Source organism: Bombina bombina, chromosome 2, assembly GCF_027579735.1.
Source record: "Bombina bombina isolate aBomBom1 chromosome 2, aBomBom1.pri, whole genome shotgun sequence".
Classification (NCBI taxonomy): domain Eukaryota; kingdom Metazoa; phylum Chordata; class Amphibia; order Anura; family Bombinatoridae; genus Bombina; species Bombina bombina.
In genome coordinates this window covers 430,306,255-430,320,154 of record NC_069500.1, presented here as the reverse complement: position 1 = coordinate 430,320,154, position 13,900 = coordinate 430,306,255, and the positions used below count along the sequence as shown (strand labels likewise).

The 13,900-nt window shown below is 36.1% G+C and overlaps 1 protein-coding gene across 1 annotated transcript in view; it reads left to right on the top strand.

Moving 5' to 3' along the window:
- RAB36 (RAB36, member RAS oncogene family) overlaps positions 1 to 13,900 on the top strand; it is a 54,495-nt gene that overhangs the window by 35,171 nt on the left and 5,424 nt on the right. The window contains exon 8 of the mRNA XM_053701994.1: positions 11,313 to 11,403. Coding sequence (XP_053557969.1) covers positions 11,313 to 11,403 — 91 coding nt within the window. The remainder of the gene's footprint in view (positions 1 to 11,312; positions 11,404 to 13,900) is intronic.

The window sequence follows — 13,900 nt, the reverse complement described above, 5'->3', positions numbered from 1 at the left end:
GAAGAGTATGGGGTCAATTTACCAAAGTGCGAGCAGACATGATACAATGTAGCGTATCATGTCCGCCGCACATCGATTTATCATTGCACAAGCAGTTCTTGTGAACTGCTTGTGCAATGCCGCCCCCTGTTAATTTGCGGCCAATTGGCCGCTAGCAGGGGGTGTCAATCTGCCTGATCGTATAGGATCGGGCGGATTAAAGACCGCAGCCTCAGAGGCAGAGGACAAGTTATGGAGCAGCGGTCTTTTTTACAACACATTTTTGGTTTAGAAGCAGTAGAACATTTTTTATTGAAAGGAGGAGAATTACCAATTGAGCAGATAGACTTCCTACTGGAAAGTATTAAATTTATTTTAACGAATAACTATTTCAGTTTCAATAATCAATTTTATATGCAAACCAAGGGAACGGCGATGGGCACCAAATTTGCCCCCAGTTACGCAAATTTATTAATGGGACTTATAGAAGAGGAATTGATACATGGTTCCCACTGGGAGGCGAATTTGGTGCTCTATCGTCGTTTCATCGACGATATTATCATTATTTGGATGGGGGATGAGGAACTTTTAAAGATTTTTATTGAAGATTTTAAGAACAATAGATTTGGTATAGACCTTACTTATGAAATAAGTGCAACAAATATTAATTTCTTAGATTTAGACATAAGAATTAATAATAATGAAATATTAACCAAAACCCACTTTAAACAAGTGGATTCAAACAACTATATCCATAAAAAGAGCTGCCATTATAAGAAATGGCTAGATAATATACCAATGAACCAATTTTTAAGAGTGAGAAAAAATTGTAGCACGCTAGAGAATTTTGAGGAACAAGCAAGAACCCTAGAAACAAAATTTAGAAACAAAGGATATAATATGAGTTTTGTGAAAACAGCAAAAAATAAAGCAAAAGAAAAAACTCAATTTGAGCTACTTAAAGAAAAAACATTGAAAGAAAAAAAAAACCAAGAATTTATCAATACCTCAATAGATGTACCGTTTATAACGGATTATAGTACCAGTCACAATAAACTTCGAACAGTCTTGAACAAACACTGGCATTTATTACAGAGAGACCCTTTCATTGGGGAATCACTTACAGAAAAACCCAGAATGGTTTTTAAAAAAACAAGGAATTTAAAAAATATACTTGCACCTAGCACTTTTAACCCCAAAAGAAGTGTAACTATAGATATAGACCTACGGGGGAATAAACTAGAGGGTTATTTCCCATGCATACACTGCAAAGCTTGTAAATATAGTTGCAAAACAAAAAATGTTAAGTCAACAGTAACCAATAAGGAATACAAAATAAGGGACCTCATAAAATGTTCAGATCGAAATGTAGTGTATCTTATTGAATGCCCGTGCAAGAAACAGTACTTAGGCGAGACCTCACGCATGCTGAGGGACCGAATTAGGGAACATCTCTTAAATATAGAACATGGGTTCGAGGGGCATTTGCTCTCAAAACATTTTAAAGAGATGCATGACCAAAACCCTAAAGGTTTAAAATACTGGGGGATTAAGAAAATCACACGTGACTGGAGAGGTGGAGATTTAAACAAAAAACTGTTTGTTTTTTCTTTTAAAACTCTAGATCCATTAGGACTTAATGCAGAGTTGAATTTAAACCCCTTTTTATAGTGTCACAACATGAATTTTAAGGTATTTTGTATTTTTAGATTTGATATTATATATTTTTTATTGAACATTGAAATAGTTTATTATAATTTTAAAAAATACTTAAGTTTTTAAAATTAGTAAAAAGTTTTTAATATAATATATATCTTTAAAATAAAAAATAAATAAAAAATTGTTTAGCAATTTAAAATACTTTCTGTAAGATCTCCAGATGTAATTCTATAGTAGTCCTTTAGAAAGATTTTCCAAATAAAAATAAAAATAAAATTAAAACATATATTTTTAGCCATACCTAGGTTATAATGGAAGAATAAGTGTTCGCTTTAACTCCCAATTTATGGTTAGGTTTGGTAAGAGTTTTAATAAAACGACAATAGGGACATTTTAGCACTTTAGTTATTGTTACTGTGCTGTAATAATGCAAATTACACTAAAGAGTTTCTAGCTCTATAATGAAGCTGCTCAGAAATATAATTTTAGATTTTTTGGTTGAATATATATAAAAACATACTATCACTTTTTTATCTTGTTTTTTCTTTTCTCTTTTAAATTTTATGAGAGTTCTTTAAATCCTATGAATACTAATATGTACATATAGAGTATATTAACAGATGGAAAGTCTGTTATACTATCAAATCTCATGGAGTTTGCTACTAATAGACACAGCTATGTGAAACCACTGAAAACACAAAAAGCAAGTCAAGGTACAATACTGTGGCTTTAAATCACTGGATATAAAAAGGCAAAGAGGAAGTACACAGGCTTATCTTGAAAAAAGCCTCCAGCTGAAACGCGTTGATGTTAAGCAGTCCTGTGTAGCTGGCCAGCTCTCTATGAACACATTGTGAATGAACTACTTTGAACTTTTTACCCATTGAAATATATGTGATCCAAATTCCTAGCCTTACACTATCCTGGGCATTAGTGTGGAGGTGAAAAGTAAGAGCGATAAGTGTTTATACAACACTGGAAAAGTTCATCTATACAAGAATCGGAATTACGGAGTGGGTTTGAAAGAACACCGATAATCTGACTGCTGGATTGGCTATTTGGGCAGACACGTGACGAGAATACGTCAGAGGATTGTCAACGGCTGCCTGAATGCCAACTGCACGCTGCAGGATAGCAGGTCGGAGAAAGCGGTCAGAAAGATACACGCTTTCGGATTCTGGTGAGTAAACCCCTCCGGTCTCTAAGGTCATCACAGTTTCAGTGAAAACACTTAGACGCTATCACTTGTACAATTTGAAGTGATTCAATTAAAAAACAAACAAAGAGAAATCGAACTGTATTATTTGCATTAAAGGAACAGTGGTGCTGACTACGGTCACTTTCTGGACACTTATATAAGTGCATGAACCAACAATTTATAGCAGCATCTCCATCTATATACACATTATCTTAAGATAATACTATTCTGCATATGCAATTCTATCTTTATGTATCATTTGATTGTTTTTTAATTTTCAATTTTATAAGGTGCACCTTACCAATCATATGTATTGTATGTATATTATTTTTTTAAATGTACTATATTAGACACGTAATAAATTTGTTTTATATATTTGCTAATCTTAAGCGATTATTTATGTTTTGAGTTGATAGTTCTCAATTTGATAATTAGGCTATCTTTTAAGTAATCATTTGGTAGAGCCTCTGAGCGCACTCACATATCTGGTTTTTTAGTCTTTAGACCGCTGCTTCATAACTACTGTTTCCGGCAAACCTGTTTTTCGGATCTTGATAACTCACCTCCTTAGGGTACTCCTGACGTCTGGTGCATGATAATCCATATATGTTGTTTCTGCAAATTTTTACACCTGTAGTTTGTAACCAAACACCCTGAACCTCAATAGTTATCAGCTACATAGCTTCTGCTATTGCAAGTGGCCCTGAACAAAGTGATTCTGCAATGTTGTTTCTGATCATAGGATGGCCTGAAAGATTAACCGGTTGAGGGTCTGTCAAAGGCCTGGAATTGCTTTACCCACATAAGAATGCAAGCTGTGATGCCAAACAGAAAGAAGAGATAAATGGGATTTGTACTGTACCATATATATGAAAACAGCACAGCTATTCGTCATAACAAAATATACAATAGGATCAAAAGTGCACGTGTGCTATGTATGATGCAATCCACTGAATGTCACACAGATGTTATATTGGGGCACAAGCCAAAACCTGCAGCCACAAATGAACCTTCCAAGATAATTAAATCAAATGTTGTGTTCCAGTTAAACACTGGCAGACTGACTATCCATTCAAAACCTAAACATCATGCTTCTCAAAAACACCCAGGAATAAAAATATAAATACACACTTGAACATATAATAGTTTGCTCATAATTCACTCACTTTATGTACTTGTATATTTGTAAGGCTATGTTCATGCATGTGTATCAGTACCTGTATGTATATGAGCATATGTTTACTATGTATACATATGTGTATAGTATCCTTTGTTTTCTTTTCCTGAATGTGTATTATGTTATTTAGATGTTTGTCTCTAGCTGAACCTTGGTTTTAAGTCCACCTACTTGTTCTCCGCTCTTGGGCTAGATTACAAGAGGAGAGCAAAATTATCGCACTCCTACAAACGGGCAAATTTGCCCAATTGCGGGAGCGCGATAATTAACCAGACATTACAAGTGGCTGGTTATTGCTACCGCTAGCTCACAGTAGCAATTAGCGCTCAGAAAATTAACCAGAGATCCGATCTCTGGTTAATTTTCTAAAAGTGCCCCAAATGCCCTCAAAATAGAGGGCATTATAGTTTTTTATTTAAAAGAAAAGTAGCATTTTTTTAAAATAAAAAAACTTCACTAGGCAGTTTTGGGGTTTTAAAGTTGGTGGGAGTGGGGTGTTCCACTTCCATATTAACCCTTGAACTGGCGTACCTATTGTACTACCAATGTTTGTCTATAGATATTTCATGGCTATGTGCCGGATTGTATGCACCTGTTAACAAAGGGTGTGGCTGAAATACCTGAACTAAATAATCTTTAGTTAGTAGGGGTGTCCACATCCACATACATTTGGCCATATAGTGTATAAATAAAAACATATATATATATATATATATATATATATATATATATATATATATATATATATATATACAGGTAGCCCTCAGTTTACGCCGGGGTTAGGTTCCAGGAGGAATGGTTGTAAATCAAAACCGTTGTAAAATGAAACCCAATTTATAATGTAAATCAATGGGAAGTGAGGGGGTTAGGTTCCAGGCCCCTCTCAAAATTGTCATAAATAACACCTAATACATTATTTTTAAAGCTTTGGAATGAAGACTTTAAATGCTAAACAGCATGTTTACATAATCTCTGCAGTGGACGTCATTTTTGAAGCAGCGGTTTCTGTCCCTGGAAGGGGATGAGTCTTTATTTTCTGCAATATGGAATTTTCTTAAACTTCTCATATTGTTATATTTCTAAGCTTTTATAAGACTGAAATACACTTGCCCCTAAAATAAGAGACCTAAAATGGCTCACAGGTTAGACACAAGAAGGTTTAGCAGAGACTTCCAGGATCAATTCTGTGGACTCAGCTTGAATATACAAGCCATGATGCATTTGGGTGTTAGTCAATTACTACCCTTATTACACTAAAAACATTTACAGTATATTACTATGTAATTTAACTGTATTTGTTCTGTGTAAATGTCCTTATTATTATGTTATGTATTCAAAAATGTCTGAGTCAACAGCAACATTTTCTAATCCTTTGGATAAACTTACTATAATTTTATTTGTGCATTACAAGTGTCTGTTACAGAAGTGTATATATTTGCAGATACATTATAGACTAGCATGAGTCATCTTGTACTTTAGTGTATGCTGGTTTTCGCGTATATGCAGAAACACACATAATATACTGAATATATATAGACAGAACATGTTTTATATCATGCAATAACAATATTTAAATATGCATAATTGTATGTTGCATCTCTATTGTGTGATTTCTTATCATTTGTGTCACAGCCACGGACATTATCAATATTAATGTCAAGAATATGTCTCTTGCAGTCCTGACAAGGAGAGCCTTTATGCTGACATAGGGGCCGAATTATAAAAATCTGAATGGATCTTGATGCCCCTGTTTCCGAGCGAGCCTTCAGGCTTGCCGGAAACAGCAGTTATGACGCAGCGGTCTAAAGACATCAATCCACCCGATCCTATACAATTGGGCTAATTGACACCCCCTGCTAGAGGCCGATTGGCCACAAATCTGCAGGGGGTGGCATTGCAGAAGCAGTTCATAAGAACTGCTTGTGCAATGATAAATGCCGACAGCGTATGATGTCGGCATTTATCGATGTACGGCGGACATTATACACTACATCGTATCTTGTCCGCTTCCACTTTGGTAAATTGGCCCCATAGTGTCCAAGGACATATATTTTCCCTTTCAGGGAGGTTTCGGATCTGGTTTTCATTCAAAGAGATTGAATGCTTCCTCCTTTTCAGAAGACAAACTCATCATAACCTGCATGGTTACCAGGATCATTTGGGGCTAAGGCTAAGCAGAACTAGAAATCTAGTGCCAATTCCAAATCTGAAAGAGGGTACAGTCCCTAAACCAGACTCTGGTCTTTTAGGGGACATATTGAGTCCTTTTCAGGAGGCCTGGTCTAGTTCTGTTCAGGACCCTTGGGTTTTAAACATTATATCCTTGGGTTAGAGGATAGGATTTTGATCCATACTTCATCAAGGACAATTCCTTCTGTCTCTAGTCCCAAAGAATCTGTTGAAGGCGGCTGCCTTTATCCAATATGCTCAGGATTTAGAAAGCATGGGAGTGTTTTATCCACGTACCCTTGTCGGAACAGGGACAAGGTTTGTATTCCAACCTTTTTTATAGTTCCCAAGAAGGAAGGAACTTTCAGAGCTATTTTGATTACCTTAAACGTGTTTCTGAGGGTACCTACCTTCAAGATGGATACAATTCGCACAATTTTAACCTTTTTTCTCAGGACCAATGTTTGTGCACATTTGTCCTGAAGGAAAACATGCCTTTATATTTACATTTTCTTGGAATATTATCGGTTCCTAAGATTTTCTTTTCTCAAGAAAAAAATATCAGTTTGTTGCCCTTCCATTTTGTCTTGCCATAGTCCCACACATTCTTCAAAGGTTTTGGGGGCTTTATTGGCAGTGATCAGAGCTCAGGGCATTTTAAGGTGTTCCATACCTAGAAGATATATTTCTTAAGACTACTTCTCTATTTTAAGAAATTTCTCTTTTTTTTTTTTTTTTTTTTTTTTAAATAGTTTTTATTGAGAGACAATGTTCACAAGTTACAGGTACATATAGGCTTAGGAGATGACATATAATAACTGAAATCTTGACCAATTGTACATGAAGGATAAAATACAACTCAGACATTATAGATCAAACTGCAGGTTCTCAAAGTAGCATCTGCTCACCAATGGTAAAACAAAGTTACAAGTACATATAAACATAGGTAAAAAAAAAATAAAGATACAAAAAATGCCATTATAGCTCTTGGTCAGTTGAACCATAAAATTGCATTATTACCTGCATATCGAAAGTCTGCAGATTACCCATTAATTATCTGAACTATAGAAATAAATGTAAGCCATAAAGCTCTCTGTTTTCGACCTCCAACATATTTTAAGGTCTCTCATGGGGGTCTATTTAACAAGGGCAGAATGGTCCCTGTTCCCCTTGTTTCCGCACAAGCCTTCAGGTTCGCCGGAAACAGGAGTTAAGAAGCAGCGGTCTTAAGACCGCTGCTCCTAAACTCATACACTGCCTCTGAGACGGCGTATAGCAATCCGCCCAATCATGTACGATCGGGCTTATTGACACCCCCTGCTAGCAGCCAATTGGCCGCAAATCTGCAGGGGGCGGTATTGCACCAGCAGTTCACAAGAACTGCTGGTGCAATGATAAATACAGCGTCGGTATTTATCGATGTGTGGCGGACATGGTTCGCTATAGCGGATCATGTCCGTACGCACATTAATAAATAAACCCCTTGGACCTTAGCCATCAGTTTTACTAGACCTTGGAGATTGATAAAGTTTATTATAGCTAAACTGTGTAAGTAATATCATATCTATTAGTTCAATTCTATTTTAAAACATAAAATATATATAAAGAGAAAACTTGCTGGAGGACATTATATATAAACAGATCCATATCAGAAAAAGTCTAGAGAAACAAACCAGTGAGATAGGATCAATCTGGAGCTCTGTTCATATAGCCAGAAAAACCATAAAAGAAAGTACTTAAAGGTATACTCTAGAAAAACACTGCATGATATTGTTCAATTTAACTCAGTAGGATTAATATGCTGCAAGACAATATAGTTACCAAAAAACAAATTCTTATTAACTCTAAATTGTTATACTAAATATATAGAAAGATAAAAAGGTGTCCTTGTCCCTCACATCATAAAGGGCTAGTATAGCTGCTCATTACCACAGTATAAGGTCACTTGTAATTTATAGGGTTAATTAGTGTCTATTAACAAACATTTTAAATAAGGTACTTTCTACTGTAATAAAGAGCAAAGTCCCACATAGCATAAATGTACAGGTCCAGTTAAAATAAATGCATAGGTTATAGAAATAGAAAAGTGAGTACACATTACCTGTTAAAAATGTAACCACAAAATGAGTACCCACTACCTTATAGCACAAATAGGGGGTAAGTGGCCAATATGAGAGTTCAGCTTTTTTAATCAGTTTTCCAAAGTTATACGTGAAGGTATTTTTGCAAACAGGGTATCACAAGCACAGAGAGCTATTCCAAACCAGGCCCCAAACCAAAGTGTGTTTTTTTGTGTCCCCTTCTTTGCATAGTCTTTTTGCCCGTGATTGATTCCACTTTCAATTCTAAATCACCCAATGGAAAAATCTCTGATTACGCCCTTAGCTTTCATTGGCTAATCCACTGGTCTTTCAATTTCCCAATTGAATACCTTTGGCTGCAATTCTCATATTGGACACCAGAGGGGGCAACAGGCAACTGGAGTGTAGTTCCATTTTTCAGCTACAGGGAAAATATATTCCCTTATATATTTTTAAAACGTATATTTAATACACTTATTATTCCCTAGTATTACTAAACTATCTGGTCAACATATATGTGCCTATTTTTAACTGAGCATGCACATTTTAAGACTAGGCATGGGGTATTCTAGATCTATATATATATATATATATATATATATATATGTATAATAAACATATTAATGAATATACCTATCTGATGTATGCTTCCATGCAATTCTACTTATAATATCTTTAGAAAAATGTATTTAAAAGACATATTTATATTAGGAGATAAAGGGTATAATAATATAGATTTATTTATAGTTGACTTTATTTGTATATCAGCAGATAATTAGTTATACTATTATTTGATTTTGATAGAATCATATAATTTCATATCTAGTACATCTCCAATGCTGAGTGTATAAAAACATATGATATAATTCACAGCACAAATTACATAGGCATTTATATACCAATATATACCAGTCATATTTAGAACCTCATTTGTATATTAGATGTCTGAAAAACAAAGAAGATGTTATACATTTTAAATATACAGTTATATATTTATTTCCCTTCATATTAAAGGTATATTAGGCGCTAGACACATCTCCCAGAACCATTTACATATTGGTACATTCACCCAATCCTGAGTATATTTTGCATATATATGCCAATTATGGATATGTTAAACTTAAAATTTTAATTCTTATGCTTTCAAAATACACAGGTTTTAAAAGACTTTCTTAAATACCTTTAACTCAGACGAGGAGTCTAGGATTTTGTATATTTAACTCAGTATGGAATAATTAACACTTAGATGATAGACATTTACATTTCCTGGCCATCCTGGAAATGTATCTCAAACTGCAGACTTCCGGTCTCTCTGACTACAGGGATTCCGGTGATCTAATAGGAAATCTTATTACACATTAACCAGGCAGTGATCAAAAGTTTCTTTGAAGTGACCTAATTTAATTTGAGACAACTGTCTTCTCTTTTTGTGTTTTTCAGATAACCTATGTGTATTCAACTGGCAACTGGTTTGGGTTAAATTTTGATTTCAGAATTTAATGCAACTTACATTAGCCATATTTTCACATACAAATTAATTCTTTCTCTACATCATATATGTATATATGTAAATATATATTACATAATGTCACTCACCTATTCCCTGACAATCCACATGCTCATCTTCTTCAAGTTCTGTTTGAGCCGATCCACGCTCAGTCATCACTGTCAGCCGCTCAGCATGAATGCATACTGTCAAAGGTACTGGTTCAGAAAGCTTCTGCTCCTGGAACAGGTCAGTCCAGAGTTTTTACATCTATAGTTTAAGGCATGACATCTAAGTGTTCCACCTCCACGCATCTAGAGGTGTGCTGGGTATGGAATGTCTCATCTAGCAATTCGCAAAAACTTTTTCTCAAAGTCTTCAGAATTTGTTGGAAAATATTAGGTATCCTCTTCATTGTCACAATAGATAGATATAATTTTAGGAGATGTACAGAAATACAGCCAGCTTAATATATATGGCGCAATAAACCAGAGTCCTGGGGGGAATATGTGTGGCAGCACAAATGATACAGGCAGTCAGACTCACGGTGTAGGCCCTCAAGCCTCAAGACCCCCTGCTGTTTAGCTGAGGAACATAATACAGTAAACAGGTCCGTTTTCAAGTTTTGAGCCCTCAGACTCCTCCGACACTTCTCAAGGCACCTCAGCTGAAAACTGTAATAAAACTTTCAAAAATATCCTCTAAGAGTCTTATTAAATCTATGAGCTTTCCACAAACATGTCTTGTCGCAACAGCTATAGGCTCCGCCCCCCTCTTTTTATCCAAACATCTCCTACTTCTAGGGTGTCTTTTCTGGGAGTCTTAATAGACTCAGTGGCAATGCGATATTCCCTAAGCAAAAAACTGTAGAAAGCTTGTTCTCTTCCCAACGCATTGTTTCTGCAATTGTGGTTCTGTTCATGGAAGTAGTGGACCTCATGGTAGCAGCTTCAGATGCAGTTCTATTTGCTCACTTTCATTTAACTGACCATGCTCTAACAGTAGACTAGGAATTATCTATATTTGGATCAGCAGATTGTTCTGGATTTGATTTGTCAACAAGACAATCCTTTTCCTGGCTGAGGAAAATCCAGTTTTTGATCCTTGACGGCTCTGTGGGCTTTCATTATCTTATGAAAGAAAACAAAATTTATGCTTACCTGATAAATTATTTTAGGATGATGAAAGTCCACAGGCCCCCGCCCTTTTATTTTTAGTGGCAGTTTTTTATTTGCACCTCTATAGACCCTACTTTTGTCTTTCCTACCTATCTGTCTCCTTTTTTCTGCTTAGCTATAGATTAAACTGAGTGGTGCTAGGAGGTGGGATTGATTAAAACTCTTGTTGTTGGGGTTCTTTGCCTCCTTCTAGTTGTGGGAATTATATCCCATATGTCAAGACCCAGTAGACTCTCATCATCCTGAAAGAAAAGAATTTATCAGGTAAGCATACATTTTGATAGATATAGATATTTAAAGAGAGAGAGGTTATTTTTCTATGACTGTCATACATCCCTTCCTCACTTTCTCCTTCCCCTAAATGTACAGTTTCTTTTTCTTACAGTCTGATGCAGAATGTGACCGAACAGAGCATGATGCCTTGCAGTATGCAAATCAGATGCAGGCGGAATATTGGTCTGTATCAGCAAAAACAGGTAAGCCCACAGGAAGTTAAACACAAATGTGAATTTGGGTTTTTTATCGGATCTAGGTCATTAACAAAATCAGTGGGGAAATAATATATGTGTGTGTGTGTCCAATTTTTAAATTGGCAGTGCAAATAGCAAACGACGGGTCATACATTTCAGAAATTCTATTTATTAAAGTAATATATCCATTGGCAGTTCTAATGTGTGCTGGGGGAATTGTGCACACAGTCATTATTTAATATAGTTCATCCCCATTCTCAAATGTGTCAACAATCATACGTGTCAGTGGGGGAAAGGGTAAAAGTAAGTGGTGATTCCCCCTCTTAGTGCCCCTTGTCACCCCTGTTATATAGCTTTGTGGCAACTTTTGTTGGCAGCGCCAGTTTTATAGTCTAGAACAGTATTTCATTAACTCCTGTCCTCAAGTACCCCTGTACTAGAGCTCTGATGAAATAAGCAACTGATCAGTAACCATGGCTGCTAAACTCTCACCCACCATCTGATGATTTAACCTGTGCTGTAGTAAAGATATGAAAATCTGGCCTGTTAGGGTTGCTTTAGAACTGAAGTTGAGAAACACTGGTCTACAACCATCCTTGGTGAACACCAAGCTTGTGCTATTCTCACTGATTCCTTGTGTTTTATTGACAAAAAACCTCCATATACACATACACCTAAATTGTATCCAAATATATATAGCTGAAATGAACCAACATTCTGCATGGTTGTGAATGGGGATATGTAGAGTAGTGTGATATGAGGTAGTTGATGTTTGATTACAGTATTAATTATGGTAATTACTATGTCTAATATTATTTCTAGCAAACATTACAAACCTAGTGTCACACCCGTATGCAAATCTGAAGAAAAGGAAATAATTTTTTAGTATCAATGGTTAGACCTCAATTGCCGAGACAAAATAGATGTATATTAGTGTAGCAGAAAGTTACTGAAAAATACAATGACAGGATGTATCTTCAATTGTAACACCAAGCTGTGATTTCTATAATGGTGGTGTAAATAGTATTACCCTATAGCTGCCTCATGTGCAGAGGAATGCACTGAGGGAATGCAGCAGGGAAATCGGTTTTACACCCCAGAGGTCAGAATAAAGAAAAATAGGTAAAAACAAAAATAGAATATGATGCACAACAACTATAAAGAATATTCAATAGTTAGTGCAACAATTAATTAAATGAGGTGTGATTGGAAAAAATAAAAATAAAGTATTATAGGAATATATCAATGTTGAATATTGTCCAATTAGCTTAAGAACTGAATAGGACTGAAATATTGTTGCAGCATACCACAGCAGAATTAATTATGAAGATTAGGCTTACCGGAGAAACTATTCGTTTGAGAGAGCTGAGTGATACAATGTATCGTTATAGAGCGCTGTGTAGTCCGACTGTGCTGAAGTTGGCGTGTGACGTCACAGCCTCGTGGCTTGCATGAGCGTAATTGTATCCCAGCTGACTGCCGAAGCAGTGTAATCCGGAGCAAAAGAAAATGACAAAGTGTTAAAGGGTGCTGTGGATAAATAACATAATATAGTTTTACCAAATGCTGAATCGTAGGAAATGTGAACAGTCTTCACTTTGGTAGATTGATCTAGTTGCGTGAATCCGTCTGTTAGGAAACTCAGTACAGAGCAGAAGTTGGCTTGTAGTGTATGAGAGGTATAACTTCAATACTAAGCACTTTGTGAAGTGGGAGGCAACCTTAAATAGGGTGGAGAGGATAAGGTGAGCAGAGAATTAAAGGGATAGTGATTACTGACAGGTAATATGAGAGGAAACCCTGACAGAATCCCCCATCTAATGAGCAACTCCAGGGGCTCATGGTCCTGGGCGATCAGGGTTTCTTTGATGAAAACTGGAAACCAGACGAGGTGCTGAAATGTTGCTAGCAGGTTCCCAAGAGTCTTCCTCCTTGGAGTAGCCCTTCCAGCTGATGAGGTATTGTAGAGCTCCTCTGTACAGGCGGGAGTCGAGAATAGATCTTATTTCATACTCGACATTTGGATCAATGGTAATGGTAGGAGTAGACCGTTGATTTGAGTTACGTCTAACCTCCCTATACGGTTTTAGTAGGGAGACGTGAAATGTTGGGTGAATCTTTATTGTATCAGGTAACTTGAGTCGAACAGCATTTGGATTGATCACTTTCTCAACTGGATATGGTCCAACGAAAAGAGGGGAGAGTTTTCTAGATGGAGTATTCAATCTCAAGTTTTTTGTAGAAAGCCATACTAAATCGCCTATTTGGTAGACTGGAGGAGTTCTTCTGTGTTTGTCATAGTAATGTTTTTGTATGTCTTTGGCCCGTTTTATGGAGGATTCGATAGATTTGAAATTAGAGGAGATGGAGTCAGATAATTCTGAAATGCTGGGAGAGAGAGACTGTGAGGTAGGTAACAACTGAAAAGAAGGGTGAAAACCATAGTTTGCAAAGAACGGGGTTTGATTGGTAGAGGCATGTAACGTATTATTATAACAGAATT